The 18,619-nt window shown below is 43.0% G+C and overlaps 1 protein-coding gene across 1 annotated transcript; it reads left to right on the top strand.

Annotated features, from left to right (window-relative positions):
- The first annotated feature begins 533 nt into the window (after window positions 1–533).
- LOC100491961 (olfactory receptor 1019) lies at window positions 534–1,478 on the top strand. The gene has a single exon (XM_002938825.1). The coding sequence runs from the start codon at window positions 534–536 to the stop codon at window positions 1,476–1,478; it is 945 nt and encodes a 314-aa protein (XP_002938871.1).
- The last annotated feature ends 17,141 nt before the right edge of the window (window positions 1,479–18,619 follow it).

Raw genomic sequence — 18,619 nt, 5'->3', positions numbered from 1 at the left:
TGTTGACTATTAAATGTGTTTTGGAATTTTTCATTGTTTCACAAATTTTCCAGCAGTTTCTCTGATTTTTCTGGCAAGAAAAGGGACAAATTCACTCATCACTAAAAAAAGAAAACTGTGCAAAAGTCCATTTTTTTCACTTTTGATTTTGTTTGTAAATTATCAGTTTAATTACCTAGCACAATCTATGTGATAACACTGCTATATGTTAAGTATGCAAGGTTTACCAATTTAATGCAGTGGTTAACTAAGATGGAGGAACCATTAATTAGTAAACTATTATTCATTTTTACAGGCTTTGGGATATTTATGGACCTTAAACCATGTAGATGAGCACCATGACGTGCCTATATAAGGAATAAATGAGTTTATCTGTCGGAATACAAAGACATATATGTATATACAACAACTTCGCTTATTCTATAAGTAATATTCTGTTACTATATAGGGAGAAAATTATTCCACTAAGTGTGTTTCTTAACTATTTAAAGCAAATTTAAATTAAACATACTGTTTCTTACATAATAATTAATATGGATCATAAGAATAAAACTGTCGTAAAAGAGTTCATATTTGCTGGTCTATCGGAAAATCCTAAAGTGAAACCCTTTCTATTTGTTTTGTTCTTGATTATATATTCTTTGACATGGTTGGAAAATTCAGCCCTTATCTCAGTGATCGCTTCAAATGAGAAATTGCACACTCCTATGTATATTTTTGTGAGTCAGTTATCATTAATTGACATCTGTTATTCCTCCTCCATCTCAATTAACACACTAGTCAACTTAATTTGCAGGAAAAGGTCTATCTCTGTATCTGGCTGTGCCCTGCAGCTATTTACATATGCAGGACTGGGAGGAACCGAATGTTACCTTCTGGCTGCTATGGCATATGACAGATATGTGGCCATTTGCCACCCACTAGCATACTTAAAAATTATGAACAAGGAAACTATTCGTATCCTACTTCTAGTTTCTTATCTAAGTGGCTTCCTTAACAGCTTTATTCATACAGTAATGTCATTTTTTCATCTTGACTTCTGTGAACCCGAACAACACATCAATCATTTCTACTGTGATATAATGGCGCTAGTTAAGATTTCCTGTGGGGATACAAAAATTAATGAAATTTTGATTTTTTACTTAGCTGGATTCATTGAGCTTTCTTCTCTTGTTGTTATTCTGGTGTCTTATATTTTCATCATCATTGCTGTGCTGAGAATTAGTTCTTCTACTGGGCGCAAGAAAGCATTTTCAACCTTTACATGTCATCTCACAGTTGTATCCCTATTTTATGGGATTGTAATTTTTATGTACCTGAGACCTTCGTCTGCCTACATCCCAGATCAGGATAAAGCAATTTCTGTCTTTTACACAATTATTATTCCTTTTCTTAATCCCTTGATATACAGTCTCAGAAATAAAGATGTGAAAAATTGTGCAAAAAAATCACTTTCACGTGTCTCATGCAAACAATAAAGAAGACCAGAATCAAATACTGTACATTTGTGTTTTATAAGTACATGTGATAATACATTTGTTCATTCAGGTTCAACCCTTCACCTGCCAAGCACGAATCTGACATGCTGGCAGGAAAAGGCTCTATCTGCCAAGAATGTAGGAGCTGCGTAGGTTCTTGCGGAGATAGAGGACGTAGGTTCTTGCACAGATAAAGGGTCAGGAATGATGACAGCCCTTGGGCAAAGAGTCAAGGGGCTATCATAATGGTACTGCAACACAATCATTGCAGGTCTGACCTCCAAGCAGCTTCTCTTCCTCCCCACCAGCGCCTCCCTCTCGCTTCCTGCAGCGCAGCACTTTGCAGAGGACCCGCTCCAGTGATGTCTGCATCCCTCCTACTCCAACGGTAAGACGGCTTTATTTACATATTTACACACAACACACTTTCTAGTAAAGATTGTTATTTTTTCTTTTGCTTATTTTTGCATACTTATATACACTTATAGAGGTCCTTTGCACTCACCCACTATCAATATATATAGGACATTAAGACATTCTGTGCATTAAGCTACCAAGAAATGCCCTCCCCTTTAGACAAAACAGAGGCTGTTTTCTATATACAGGTATGGGATCCCTTATCCGGAAACCCGTTATCCAGAAAGCTCCGAATTATGGAAAGTCCGTCTCCCATAGACTCCATTATAATCAAATTATTCATAATTTTAAAACTGATTTCCTTTTTCTCTCTAATAATAAAACAGTACCTTGTAATTGATCCCAACTAAGATATAATTAATCCGTATTAGTTGCAAAACAATCCTACTGGGTTTAATTAATGTTTTATTGATTTTTTAGTAGACTTAAAGTATGGAGATCCAAATTATGGAAAGACCCCTTATCCAGAATACCCTTGGTCCCGAGCATTCTGGATAATGGGTCCTATACCTGTACTGCAAAATACTTCAAACTGGCAAACTACATCAAAGTCAACCCCCGTCTGGCCACTAAAGTACCACAGAAAAAAAGAAAAAGAAGTGTTCACCATCAAAATTTAAGGGCGAAGACACAAGGGGCGATTAGTCGGCACGACTTTCTGAAATGTCGCAGCGACTAATCCGCGGGACAAAATTGCAAGCGAGATTTGTTGTGGCAATATGATTAAGCTCTATAGGCGGTGATTAGTTGCCACGACTGAATTAATTAAAAGTCGTGGCAACTAATCACTCCATGTGTCTTCGCCCTTAAATTTTGGTGGTGAACACTGCTTTTCCTTTTTTTCTGTGGTACTTTAGTGTAGAAGAGCATCTTTGTACTTTGTACCAAAGTACTTTTAAAAAATACATTGTTTTGGGGATCTTTCTACAGTTAAGGGGTCTTACGACCCATAATATGCAGTCAGGGGGCTTTGTTTACAGAAGCTGAAAATTTTGTTGGCAGGTGAGAAAATTCATATGCACTATTATCATTTGGGTACATGCTGTACAAGTCACATACTTTGATATATCTATGCATCTATTTTAATTTTTGGGTCCCTAGAGACTACATACTTTAGTAAATATATCCATATTCGGCATCAAACTGTAGACCTCTGGCGTTAATATTTAGGGTGAGTTGCCTTTGTATGTGAGAGAAAAGATCAGGCAAATTACAGGATTTTCAGAAATGCTATCAAAACAACTACCTTTAGGAAAGCTTTTAAGTTTTTAGTTTGAAAAGAATCATTTAACCATTTTGGATTTGTCAAAAAAAAATGTTTTTCAGGGGCCACACATAAAGCCGGTGGTGTGTTTATTAGTGTAAATGACAGCCATTAAATTAGTATGCACAAGGTATATTTTGGGGTCTGTACATGCCATGTACCTTAATAAACCTATGTACATTGGACATCATACTGTTCATTGAACCCTTGGAAGAGAAAGCACTTTAGAAAGACCCTTCCAAGGTAAGTGAGGGTGCGTACCTCAAGATCACTGAAATTCTTGAAGACAGGGCGCACCTCAGCAGACAGGTTAGAGTATTTGGTCTCCCATGTGATCTCCCAAAAAGCAGGGGTCTGCTTGTAGGCCTGAGGTTGTGAATCATTTGATCTGAGCAGATGAGGCAGCAGCATAAATCTCTTGGCACTCTCATTCCCACTTAAGATGACATACTGTAGGTCTTGGCCACGTGGATTACACCTCCAGCATATATGGAAAGAACCACCCTCATGTTGGGTTCTCTGAGCACCACCCCCTCCTTCCACAGGAAGGGTTCAATGGATAGTGCATACTTTTTTCCTGACAAGGGGCATCTGTCAGGATCACTCAGGATTTAAACACTGGTTGATGTGTTTCTGGCAACATGTATTTACCTCCTGAGCTACTGGAGGTGTTTTAGGCTGGTTCTGACCAATTATCTTGTCACACTTCTGGTATTCTGTCTGCTCCCTTTGCTCCGCCCACCTCATTATCCTCATGTATTTCCCATCTTGTGATCATGACCCTTTATAAGCCTGTCCCTGACCAATGAACCTTGCTTGGTCATTAAGCTGTTTCTGTGACCCCGCCACTGATTCCCTTGTTCCTGTGCTATTAATCTCGTGACCCCTATGGTTCCAAGCTCCAGATTCTGTGTCCAGTTCCTGCTGTCTGCCCTGTTCCAGTTCTCCAGTGCTCTTCCTTGTCCTGTTCTCTGATTCCCCCGTTCTGGCCTTGGCCTGTCCTCAACTTCGCTTGATTGCTGCTAGCCCTGACCTTCGGCCTGATTTTCAAATGTGTCTCTGCCTGCCATTTTCGACTATTCAAGTCTGTATATCCATAGTGTGCACTGTTACTTGTTTTCACTTCACTTTCCTTTCATTGATAATCATGGCCTCTGACATCAATTCCGTGGCCAAGACCTACAGTATGTCATCTTGAGTGGGAATGAGAGTGCCAAGAGATTTATGCTGCTGCCTCATCTGCTCAGATCAAATGATTCAAATGATCAAATTCCGTGGTATATTATTCCACTCCTGGTTACCCAGTCTTCAGGCTCTCAACTTCCTGGTACTCCACAGTGTCTCCTCAGGGAGAACGTGACAGCATCCTTACCAAACTTCTTATTTAAAGGTCAGAGACCAATACATTTTTACAAAACACTCTTCAGAGGTGTGCAGTGTTTTCAGATGATCTAGGAAGAGAAAGACCAACCCTCCATAAAAATGCAGCAAATCGCAGACCAGCAAAAAAAACCAATCAATATTATCTGGCTGGAGATTGTGTAGGACTGATCGGGTCCAAACTTGGTCATGTTTTAAAACAAATGACAATCATTATTGTCCATGAAGTTTGCCTGGCATCATGAACATAATAACAAAAAATTAAAGTCTTTTTCTTTTTTCCAAAAGGTGGACTCCTCGTTTCACAAATGCCTAATAAGGCATCATAAAGCCTTAATGAAAAAATTGGACTGGCATTGTAGGCGTTAGTGGCCACACACAAGTCGACATGCAGTGTGTCGACTTGTATGTGGCCACTAACACCTACAATGCCAGTCAGGCACGGCAAGCTGCACACGAGTCGGCCATGTTAAGCCTCCAACAGGCCAGTGAGGCACGCCAAGCTGCACATGAGGCTGCAATGTAAAGCCTGCAAGAGGAGTGGTTGGAACTAAAAAGGCAAAAACTTGCATTGTTGGCTCTCCAAAATTCGCTCCTAGAGCAACAAATTGCCTTACAAGAAAAGGCACAAAAGGCAATTGAGCCAACATGCTCTACCAGTAGAGCTAGTGGCGAGAGCACAGCTACCGCTCCTGCAGCTTCTACTAGGCAGCTTCGGAAAAGGAAATAAATCTGCCACATTAGGGATCTGTGGAACCTATCTTTTCTTAGGCCTATGTTGTTTGTAAATCTTTCTTTCTGTTTTTTCTATTTGTGTTGCGGGTGGGGGAATCACCTGCTCAAACCATTTCTTTTGGAAGTGGGTTCCCTGTAAATAAACCTTTTTTTTTGGAGAAGTTGTTTGGTATTTCTTGTGTATGGGATTAAAGATTGTAGGTACTTACAGGAAAAGTAATTGGTAACGATTTGTCCCTGGACTTCATTCCCTCAGACAGGATCTTGGGGATGTATGGGGTCCTCCAGGTCATCAGCCACATCGCCTGGTAAGCCTTGCCGGTTCGCAAGATTGTTGGAAACTTTAGAGGGGCTGTACATAAGGCTGCCTCCTGATTTATCCAGGCAGCGGAACTGGCTTTTAAGGACCCCAAATGTCCGCTCAATCACAGACCGTGCTCTCACATGTGCTTCATTAAAAGCACACTCTGCCCGTGTACGCGGCCTGTGAATGGGTGTGATGAGCCACTGTACTGCACGGGTAGCCAGCATCTCCTGAAATAAAAAAACATGTAATAAGATGCTGCAAGTAAATAAGCTGCTTCCAGTCTCCCTCTGTCAAAACATGGCCCTTTTGCAACAGATGTGACAGTGTAAGACTGATAGGTGACACTACAAGTAGCTGCTTTGACTTTCCCAGTGGGAAAAGAGGGCACTTTTCAAATTGCAAAACAAGCTTATGGCAGGCAGAGCCTGGTTTGACAGTGGGAGACAGAAAGCAAATGTGGGCAAGTTGTGCTAGACGTGACGCAAATACTTGGATTCTTAGCAAGTGAGGGAATACAGGGTTATGGGAGATAGCTCTTAGTACAAGTTGATCCAGGGACTGGTCCGATTGCCATCCTGGAGTCAGGAAGGAATTTTTCCCCTCTGCTGCAAATTAGAGAGGCTTCAGATGGGGGTTTTTGCCTTCCTCTGGATCAACTAGAAGTTAGGCAGGTTATATATAGGCATTATGGTTGAACGTGATGGACGTATGTCTTTTTTCAACCCAACTTACTATGTTACTATGTTACTTACCTAACAGCCACCCGAGAGGCATTTGTCTTGTCCTGAAAGAATGGTAAAGTGCGGACTGCCTTAGGATGTAAGCATCTTGAGAGGAGCCGGGGGAACCCAGACACGATGCTCAGGATGTTCATATGTGCGTCACACACCACTTGCACATTTTGGGAGTGGTAACCCTTCCTATTCCTAAAAATTTGCTCCCTTTCTTGGGGGGGTTTAACGCTACATGGGTGCAATCAATTGCACCCAACACATTGGGGATGCCACTTACCCCATAAAACTGCCTTTTCACAGCGTTCCACTCGTTACAATTTTGGGGGAATTAAATGAAATTCCCAGACATCGAGCAGATGGCGTCCAGGACCTGGCCAAGGCACTGTGAAAAGGTAGGCTGTGACACCCCCTTGGAAACCCCCCCAACCCTCTGGAAACTGCCACGCATGACTCTTGAAGGTTCAGGGACTTGATGTTCCTCCTCCAAATCAAACAAAAAGCCCATAGCAAACTCCATCTTGCCTTTTTCCAATAAAAAATGAAAAATGTGACCACCACAGTATTCCCGGGGGCATCAGGGTAATCCCTTACCATCCTGCTATTACAGGCCCCCAAACAAGTATATAACCATCTGGGGGGCTGCAGGAGAGGAACCGCAGCAATCCCGAGCAAAATCGGACCTCCCGGTCACAGTCTGGCCCAAGCGAGGAGTGCGGCCTAGCGGAGCAGCAAAGCCGGGGACTCGCGTGATCGCGCTCCCCGGCCGCGGGCGCACCGTAGCGCGGTACTAATATACGGCACGGACCGAAGCCCACAAAATCGCCTAAGGCACCCCTGAAGTGCCCAACAAGGGGTGAGTGGCTCTATTACCCCAAGGTCCCCCTCCACTAGCAGCAACGCATGCTGCAACTGACTATATCCAGCCAAACTACAGCACTATCTGGCTCAACAGGATACTGTAAACTAACCTATACCTGCTACTGAACCCAGACTCTAGCTGTACAAATATTATAACAAGAGATACTGACTAGGGGCACCTAACAAAATTGTTTAAAGAAAAAACATATCCAGTGTCCTTACCAGCTAACACCAGCTAAACGCTCATACCAGACTACTCCACACTCACCATTTGAAATCCATGCCTGCATCTGAAATGAGATATTCCCCAGATGACTGCAACAATGATGGCCTACCAGGCATGATAAGCTAACTTTGCAGCCTGCAGCCAACTCATGCACCAACAATCATCCTGAACGAAATCCTGCCTACTAAATATTGCCTTAAAGTCGTGACCCCAAGAGTATAGATCCTAACAAGTCTGCAATTATGGGGAAGCACTCACAGAAGCAGAAACCAGATGCAGCAGCAAAACTGGAAAGATTTGCATGAACTGCATCACAAGGGCCTCCGCCAGACTCAGACAGCAACTCACCCCCACTCTCACCAGCTGCCCCCCCCCACCAGACCCAGAAATGAGGCAACCATCATCCTCTGAACTACTTACAGCAATAATGGAGAGTCGCACAGCAACAACTACATAGCTATAGGAAATAAAGGTGGACCACTCACTCTTGCACCACGACCTACAAAAGATCCGAGAGCGCACCACAGAAATAGAAACCAGAGTCTCCACCCTGGAGGATACAGTGAACCCTTTACCGAATGACATAGGAGCGATCAGGCAGCAACTCAAAACGGCGCTAGACAAGTCTGATGACTTAGAGAACCGATTACGCCGAAACAATGTGCACATCATTGGCTTACCAGAGAAATCAGAAGGCCAGCACCGAGAGATCTTTATTGAAAACTGGCTTAAAGAAACAATCGGCGCTGATACCTTCTCCTCTATGTTTGTGGTTGAGAGAGCCCACAGAGTCCCAAGCAGAACATTACCACCAGGAGCTCCTCCTCGTCCATTTCTCATCTGTATGTTAAACTACAGAGATCGGGATGCGGATCTGAAAGCAGCCAGACTCAAGGGCCCCATCTCCTACAATGGAGCCACAGTATCTCTCTACCCAGATTTCTCACCCATCATTCAAAAGCAAAGAGCCACATTCACTGCAGTAAAAAATAGGCTCAGAGAATCCCACATCCTCTACAGCATGATCTACCCAGCTAGACTGCGCATCCAAGATGGAGACCGTGTTCAACTTTTCAACTCAGCAACTGAAGCAGACGACTGGCTCACCCGGAAAAATTTAGGAAGGTCGCCTTCCCACAACTAAGAGGCAGGAGCACCTAAAATACCAGGTAAAAGTGGTATCACCTAACCTATGAAACTGCTATGGCGGTGAGTAAGTATCAATAACTATTGAACGCGAGCATGAACTCCATGACAAATAACTTTGATAACATTAAAATTTACTCACGCCCAGGTCCACAACTTTGGAGTATACCTGCCCAAGAGACTACAGACCTATAGCTAGGTGATGATACTGTCCCTATCCTAAAATTATACTGGACACTAATACTGGTGCATGGGAAACAGATGCATAGTGCAGCCCATTAATGGTTTATCGTTGCAGTTGTTTATTATATATCCACTGTTTATTATGTGTTAACACTGGGAAAGAGTGCCGACTGGTCGCCACAATGTCACTCCCCTTGGTAAAATTTGGTTTAGGGTATAGGCTCACCTATGTTTGGGGGGTGGGCAGGGAGGGTAGGTATGGGTTTGTTTTGGCACATTACTTGCGCTTACGTCAGCAAAATATCTTGTTAACCAACAGATCACCACGCCTACAGATCTGTTATATCATAGGCACCTCTATATGGTGACAGCTCAATTACTATATTTGCAACACCCCAATGGGATCGGTTAAACTTTTGTCCTAGAATGTCAGAGGTCTCAACTCAAAATTTAAAAGCACTAGCCCTTAACCAAGTGTACAAATCCAAACCTGACATAGTGTTACTTCAAGAGACCCACCTTACAGGACAGAAACTGTGCATTGAAAAGGTTCTGGGTTGGACATATGTACCACGCCCCATTTTCAACATATTCTAGGGGTGTTTCTATTTTAATTAAGAAAACACTGATATTTGAGCTACTACAGCTACACACTGACTTCTACGGCCGCTACATAATAATACACTGTAAAATTAACAATCAAACTGTGATTCTGGTCAATGTTTATATCCCACCTCCGTTTGCCATAGAGGTTCTGCAACTAATCTCCCAGAAAATTACAGCTCTCCCACCCGACCCAATATGCCTACTAGGAGACTTCAATGCCACTGTCCACCCTACGTTGGATAGAACATCTGGAGTAGATCCAGCAACCCCACAGCTAACGAGATGGATGGAAGCCATGGGTCTATGTGACCTTTGGATAGGTCAATAGACAATTCTCCTGCTACTCTGCAGGTCATGCCACACTGTCAAGAATAGACCTGGCACTTGGCTCAGTAGACTTTGCCCAATTAGTCCACAAGGTTGCCTACCTGCCCAGCGCACTCTCAGATCACTCCCCACTATGGCTAGAAATCCAACTAGGACCACCCCAAGGCCAGCGACTGTGGCGACTATCCCCGTTATGGCTCACAAACCAAACGGTGGCTGATACCTGTACGAAAGAATTTGGGGACTACTGGGAGGTCAATAATAAAACAGCATCTCCTCTAGTTGTGTGGGACACAGCAAAGGCGGTGGCTAGAGGTACCCTTATTACCACAATACACGCAACAAGGGAATCAAAAAAGATAGAGATCAAAGCTGCAGAAAAGGAACTATTTAAGGCAGAACAGGCACAAATCCATGCTAAATCCAAAAACACCCAGGACTCATTATCTAAGGCCCAAAGAGATCTAGACCTTCTGTTAGCAGATAGCACTAGGAAAAAACTACTATACTCTTAACGACGGGGGTTTGACCTGGGCGATAAGAATCGTAAGACTCTGGCATACATGGCAAAGTTGACTGACGGTAATTCCAGGCATTAGAACCCCAACCCAAGAAATAGTCACAGATCCCATAACTATGGCCAGCATGTTTGCAGAATACTTTAAGGAGATTTATTCCCCGCAAACCTGTACCTCCGGGACTAACTTAGAACAATTCCTGGGATCCGCTGAACTTCCCCAATTGTCACCTGCAGAGGTAAAACTCCTAGACAACCCACTCACAAAAGCCGAAATTGACGCAGTTATTGCAGACCTCCCAGCAAACAAAACCCCTGGACCAGGCGGACTTCCAGCTGCCTGGTATAGATTACTGGCTGATCAAGTTACCCCCAAGCTCCTTGAAACATACACATACGCATCACAGACAGAGGAAATCCCCTCCTCATGTTACAATGCAATCATCACACTAATACTTAAGGATGGGAAAGACCATACTCATGTGAGTCCTACAGACCTATCTCCTTAATCAACACTGACACAAAAATACTCGCAAAAGTACTAGCAAACAGACTCATAAAAGTAATTACATCTCTCATCCACCCTGACCAGACAGGCTTTATGCTGCATAAGACCACTTCTATCAACCTCAGGCGACTATACACACACATTCAACTCGCACACCAACGTCAAACTGCTGGGGCAGTAGCCTCCCTAGACATAACCAAGGCGTTTGATTCTGTCAGTTGGCAATACCTGTGGCAGGTGTTGGAGAAACTAGGATGCGGCCCTAGGTTTATCTCATGGGTCAAACTGCTATATAAGAAGCCTGTAGCGCAAGTCAGGGTCAATAACACACTATCTGAAGTATTTGAATTAAAAAGAGGTACCAGGCAGGGATGCCCCTTATCACCCCTTATATTTGCACTGGCCATTGAACCTCTGGCAGCAAAAATAAGGCAAACTCCCATGGTCAAAGGAATTAAGAATGGTAACCTAGAAGAGAAAGTGGCACTGTATGCAGATGATGTACTACTCTTCCTACCAGATATTAATCTCTCATTGCAAACCATACTAGAAATACTGGAGAAATTTGGTAGGCTAAGCGTTCTATGGATAAACAAAACTAAATCCATAATTTTTCCACTGGGGAGTCAAGCTACAGGAGATAACTCTCCCGCGCTTACACTAGTATCCAGATTCCGCTACCTTGGCATCATAGTCACAACTTAACGATGATGTAAGTGCCAATTCACTTTATTGTATCTGTTTTTCCTTTGTTTTTGTTTGTTTGAAAATGCAAAATAAAAACCTTTTAAAAAAAAAAATGAAAAATGTGCTCTGCACGACGCCTCCACCCCTAAAGGGCGCTAAAATACGCACACATTTGCGCGCTAATTAACACATTTAACGCTTTAGGTGCTTTTGTGAATCATGAGTTAGTATTCTTTTCATTCACTAAATAACGCAATACGTTAAAATTAACGCAATAATACTATATACAATAGCTGGCTAAAGTTTGAAACCCAAAAGCTCCTGACAGCACCTAATACACAGAATACCCTTCTTGGCGAGGAGAGCACCTGAAACATTCAAGGCCATTACTGTGTGTTAGGAAGGGCTTTATAGTCCTCACAGAGGTCTGGTGAGGCACTATTTTTGGAATTTAATGATACAGAAATATTCTGCTGTTTCGTAGTTCTTGGCCTCTTTCATGACATAGAGGGCCAGATTCATTAAAGTGCGAAATAACGTGCGCTATTTTTAGCGTGTGCTAAAAATTTCACCGCTTCTTAATTTTGGCGACTTTTCGCACGATTCACTAATAGTACACTTGCGCTATTTTACGCGCGGTATTTCATGCGATATCCTTGTCACGATAAATAGCGTGCGCGGTATTTTCCGCATGCACGCTATTTATCGCATTACACACGCGACAATCGGCAGCATAAAAATGCCGACATTTTGCCCTGGGAGAGCACAGAGTGCTAGAGAGGTGCTGTATAAATGTTTATTTGCAAAAAAAACCCCCAAAAAACAATAAAAATGTAAGTAAGAAAAAAAAGAAGTGCTAGAGATAATAAAATGGGGGGGGGGGGGCATTTAAGAATATTTAGCCAAATACTTAGGGGTCCGTTTGCTAAAGTGGGAGATTTTAGACACAGAATAAATGGCAAATATGTTATGGGCACGGTATAACAGGGACAAATATAATATTGCAATTATTCTGGCAACAAAACATTGGATTGGCAGTTATCACACTCGCCAGAAAATACGCTACGTACTAATTAACGCAAGTTTTACTATTCAGCAAAATGGGCTACAGACAAAATTGTTGCCAGAATATTTGCAAACATTTAACCCATATAGCATATTGATGCTGTTACTGATAAATGTAAGAGTGTAGGGGAAACTACATGAAAGTATAGAATACCATATCAATGAAGGATAAATAATGACACATTACTCAGTTCAAAAGTATAAAACTAAAAACTTTTACTTAATAGTATAAAATAAAAAAAGGGGGGGGGAAACTTAGGGCTTGCTGCCCTTGAGTTCGGTGACATCCCTCCTCAGTTCAGCAACTTCCCCCCGGAGTTGGGCCAGCTCAGCCCTCACATTGTCCAGGTCCTCCTGCATGGACCGACGTGATCTTCCCTCGTCAGCAGGAGAACCTGGTGGCTGGCATCCGGGGGGCTGGGAGGGGAACTCAAGGGCCAGGGAAACTGGGGACAAACTGGGGGAGGAGTCCGGGGCCTCCATGGCCTCCTCGCCCTCATCGGACTCCTCTCGGGCCTTGGGAGCCTGGCAGGGTCCTGGGGCCAATTGTCCGGCCTCTAGGGCCAATTGTTGGGCCTCGGGGGCCGGTGGATGGGCCTCGGCGGGCGGTGGATGGGCCTCGGGGGCCGGTGGATGGGCCTCGGGGGCCGCAGGTCGGGCCGCTGGGGCCGGAGGAGGTCGGGCCTCGGGGGCTGGTATAGCCTGCTGGGCCGGTAGAGCCTGGAGGGCCTGGGGTTGGGCCTGGGGAGGAGGCGCCAGCTGAAGTTCTGTGAAATAGTATTGCAAAATTGATGTTATTTTGTGTAATATATTATATATATATACATTCATACACCATCATAAATAACGGGGCCCCTCACAACAACATTTTTTGGGCCCCCCTCCTCCCACGCCCCCAATGGCCCCTCCCCCTGTGAACCCTCACATCAATAGAAAGGACACACAGACATTGTTAGCCAGGGCCCCCTAAAACATTTGTGGCCCTTCCCCAAATGACTCACACTATGGGCCGCTCCCTGCTGCTTCCCCCCTGCTTTAAACTTATTTATGCATATGTATTTGAAAATAGATGTGTATATATATATATATATATACAATAGGAAGTGCTGGGAAGCTGCACACCATAAGGAACAATAATACCCGGGTGCCTGTGGCAAAACAAAATCTAGACAGGCATGGGGTGACGGCCCACACAGGATTTTCACAAGGAGTCACAAAGATGTGAAATAATATTCAGAGGTTTATTGTGACCAACGTTTCAGTTCCTCACTGGCATTATGGTTGAACGTGATGGACGTATGTCTTTTTTCAACCCAACTTACTATGTTACTATGTTACTTTCATCATCCCTTTTACTGAACGTATACTGTAAATCTTTTACTGAACGTATACTGTAAAAGCATAATAAAGTACAATAATTACCTTCCGCAATTTCAGCGACCAGTTCTGGGCTCCTGCGCTTCAGGTTGGACCACAGCTGCTGGAGCTGGCGGGGGCCCACATCAAGGGCAAACCCGGCGAGCAAACCTTCTCTTAGCTCGCCCAGGATTGCCCTCTTCCTCTCGTGGACCCCTAAGTCCCCCAGCGGTGGGTGGTCATATCCTGCACGCAGGAGCACGCTGATTATGTAGCGCCTCTCCCCTGGTAGCAAGTCTGAAACCCCAGGCATGTCCTCTCAGTTTGGTGGCTGCAGGCTGAATGACACAAAATGGCCCCAAGTCGCACATGTCACCAGATTACAAAATTGCCACAAAATGTCCGCAAGTCGCGAGATTACAAAATCGCGATAAAAAAAATCGCCAAAATATACATAGTAATGTATTTTGCGCTACAAAATATTCACCGCTATAGCACTGTATATTTTGGCGACAACATATTCACCGCTATAGTACTGTATATTAGTAGCGAAATTCCATACATGCCAAGACTTTAGTAAAATTGAGTAAAAAGACACATACTTGAATAAATAACACTGTAAGTCCATATTTTATTGCCAAAAACTCATTTACTGTACTTTTCTATAATTTTTCACCTGCCTGTAGTAGGTGTTAATTTTCGCATAGCCGAATGCGATATTTAGCACGCCAAAGTTATAGTGAATCATGCGATTGTATTCTTTTCAGCGCGGAAATTAACGCATGCGGTAAAGTTAGCGCGAAAAATACCACATGCGAAAATGGCGACTTATCACACGCGATAATACTATGGTGAATTGCGCGCTAATTATCGCGTCTTTTTTACCGCAAAAAAGCGTGCGATAAACTTTAGAGAATCAGGCCCATTGTCTCACAGAACATTTTACTAACGGCAAATCATTCCACTTTTCCAGGGCTACATGCATCTTCTTCATAAATTTAACACCAAGAGTACTCTCGAGAAACTTGGCATTTCTTAGCAGGGATGAGAAGGGAGGAAGTATTTACTGGGATTGTCAATCCCCTCTCTGATGTTTCCCTCACCCCTGGCTAAGGGATTGATAATTTCCCTACACTGGAGCTGTAACAGTACCCTGGCGGCGCGTCAAACTCAGGGGTGCGCATCCGATGTGCACGTCCCTTAATGTTTGATGCACACGCGCAATGAAGTAGCAGCGTGAAAATTCAAATATTTAAAGGGTGCTGTAAGGGTGTCCGCCGTCCGGTGGATCATACTGTGCATGCGCTAAATAAGTCAGATCACGTGAACAGGCGCTTGCGTTCCAGCACGTCTAAAAACGTACGCGGCACGGTGAAAATACGCTGGCATGCGTCAGCGCGCAAATGCAGAGTTCCAGCATGCGTTTTGATGCAAGCGCGAACTCGCGCTTTGGCACCATCTTTTCACTTTAAATAGTCGCCCAGTACACAGCATCTTTGCTTGGTTATCAAGTTTACTCTGGTGCCTGGTGTTATTCCAATCCTGCTTCTCTGTTGTGAACCTTTGCCTGATCTCCGCTTCTGAACCTGTTATGCCTGCCTCGACCCAGACCCGTCTGACTATTCTCCCGCTTGATTCTGGGGATACCTCGTTTGGCTCTCCTGCCTCTCTCCACTTCCGTGCTTCCTGTTCTCAATCTCAGGCAAGCCTCCGGTTAGTGTGAGACATTTGTGGGCTTGCTTTCAGCAACCTATCCTTACGGCCTGACAGTATAACCAAGCCATGGACAGGGAGGAAGAACATTCTCCTCTCTCTACCCTTGCCCAACAGATCGCTTCCCTTACACAGGCAGTGAGGGAGTTCCAGGGAGCACATAGTCAAGTCCAGGAGCAGCTACGCACTCTGCAACCACCTGTACCTGGTCCGGCTCCCACACCTCTGCCTCCTGCTGCTGCTGCACCTGTCTCGTCTGCTCCTGAGCCCAAGGTGGCTATGCCTGAAAAGTTTTCTGTCCACCGTAAGACATTTAGAACCTTTACCAATGCTTGCAAACTCCTGTTTACTCTCAAACTGAGAATGTATTCCAGTGAGCAAATCAAGGTGGGAGTTGTAGTTTCTTTGCTTCAGGGAGAGCCTCAGTCCTGGGCTTTTCACCTCATGGAACAGAGCAGTCCTACCCTACAATCGGTGGATTCCTTTTTCCAGGCACTGGCAGTTTTATATGACGACCAGCATCGCACTGCCACAGCTGAAGCGGCTTTAAGGAACCAAGGGACCAGACCAGTCAAATACTACACCGTGGAATTGCGGACACATCAAAAGACTTGCAGAAGGTATCTGAATCTTCATCTGAATCAAAAGGCAACTCTAATGAATACTCTGGGATCAAGGATTCCTCCTCTGAAAAAATCTTCAGAAGCTCCCCAAGTTTCTCACTAAATGATGGCTGAGCTTTCAGAATAAAACAGCATTCTTTCTGAGGAACCTGAAGTGCTGCACAACAACTCCCACAAAACAAGTACCACAAAACTTTTATCCTGGCAATGCAGCATTATAACAGCCGACACACTACCACAACCATATTTTACTGTTGGTATGATGTTCTTTTTCTGAAATGCTGTGTTACTTTTACGCCAGATGTAACGGGACACGCACCTTCCAAAAAGTTCAACTTTTGTCTCGTCGGTCCACAAGGTATTTTCTCAAAAGTCTTGGCAATCATTGAGATGTTTTTTAGCAAAATTAAGACGAGCCATAATGTTCTTTTTGCTTAAAAGTGGTTTGCGCCTTGGAAATCTGCCATGCAGGCGGTTTTTGCCCAGTCTCTTTCTTATGGTGGAGTCGTGAACACTGACCTTAATTGAGGCAAGTGAGGCCTGCAGTTCTTTAGATGTTGTCCTGGGGTCTTTTGTGGCCCCTCGGATGAGTTGTCTCTGCGCTCTTGGGGTAATTTTGGTCGGCCGGCCACTCCTGGGAAGGTTCACCACTGTTCCATGTTTTTGCCATTTGTGGATAATGGCTCTCACTGTGGTTCGCTGGAGTCCCAAAGCTTTAGAAATGGCTTTATAACCTTTACCAGACTGATAGATCTCAATTACTTTTGTTCTCATTTGTTCCTGAATTTCTTTGGATCTTGGCATGATGTCTAGCTTTTGAGGTGCTTTTGGTCTACTTCTCTGTGTCAGGTAGCTCCTATTTAAGTGATTTCTTGATTGAAACAGGTGTGGCAGTAATCAGGCCTGGGGGTGACTACAGAAATTGATATTGAAATTGAAAATTGAAATTGATAAACCACAGTTAAGTTATTTTTTAACAAGGGGGGCAATCACTTTTTCACACAGGGCCATGTAGATTTGGAGTTTTTTTTCTCCCTTAATAACGTAAACCTTCATTTAAAAACTGCATTTTGTGTTCAATTATGTTATCTTTGACTAATAGTTAACGGTTTTTGATGAGCAGAAACATTTAAGTGTGACAAACATGCAAAAGAATAAGAAATCAGGAAGGGGGCAAATAGTTTTTCACACCACTGTATAATATTGGTATCTGTCTTACTATATTTCTTGTTTTTCACTGTAGCATTTCTTTTCCATGTATAGATATGTTTGCAACAGTAAGATGGATTTGTTTATATCAGTCAGGAAGCACAAAGGGAATAGAATAAGTTCCCTGTGGGCCAGGATAAATTCTCTTAAGAATTTTGTATGCACACCAGGAAAGTTTTATAAAAAAAAATACTCATTTTATTTGGATCAACGTTTCGGAATTCACCCGGGACCTTTATCAAGATACAAAATTAGCAAACAAACAGTGTTTATAAAGACTCACCCACCAATTAACCAGCACCAAACCACACCCCTCTCTGGAGCGACTGTGTTAACCCTAAAAAAGATCTGTTCCAGCAGATATCAAACCAATCACAATTCCAGGTAATCTGTAAAATAAAGTGCATAATGCATAATATTTTATAAAGTGCAACATAAGATAAAGTGCAATACATCATAATGCATGTAGATATGTAAAACTTGAATGCCAAATGGATAGTGCAACGTAAGTTAAAGTGCAGTCCATCATGGTGCATACAGATAAAAAAAACTTAAATACCAAATGCACAATTTGTATTGTGTATGCACAATACACAATGTTAACACATACTGATAAAAGCATCGCAAAAATATTATTTAAAAATACCTAGGGGGGGAATTCACAAAAGTGGAGGTAGCCCTTTTTTGAAGTAAAAGTGGTGGAAAAACTGGTGGAAAACACTTTCTCCAGATTCACAAACAGAAATCCGCCTAAATTCCGACTAAACCGCCACTTTTCCATTTTTGGTGAAAGAAAGACAGTTTACAGACACTTTTGTGAATTTGTCATTTAAATGACATTTATATGACATTTTAACGACATTTTTTAACAACATTTTTTCCCGACATTTTCAAAATGGAGTAAAGCTCAGTGTAACTGTCAGACCAATTATAAGCTCTTCTGTTTTGTTTGGTTTCACCCAGTCTCCATTTCACACCTAAAGTAGGGGCCCCATTGGGGGATCTTATTGTTAGGGGACAAGTTTCTGTCTAACCCTAGAACAATAGGTGCAAAAAGCCTCATTAACATTTTATAAACAAGTAAAACACTGATTAAAAAAAGTTTAATTTATATCTTATATATAAAAAGTTTTTACCTCACATGTGCATTGCTATGCTAGTTTTAGCTTAATGAATGAGGCAATAATAACATTTTGAGTGAATATATTGTAAACATTTTTAATAAAAGGAAAAGTAAAGCCTCCCAGGCAAATGTTTAGTTTTAGCAGCAGTGCCCCCTC

This window comes from Xenopus tropicalis, chromosome 1, assembly GCF_000004195.4.
Source record: "Xenopus tropicalis strain Nigerian chromosome 1, UCB_Xtro_10.0, whole genome shotgun sequence".
Taxonomy (NCBI): domain Eukaryota; kingdom Metazoa; phylum Chordata; class Amphibia; order Anura; family Pipidae; genus Xenopus; species Xenopus tropicalis.
The sequence above is the reverse complement of the archived record's forward strand: the minus strand, read 5'-3'. Positions and strand labels throughout refer to the sequence as shown.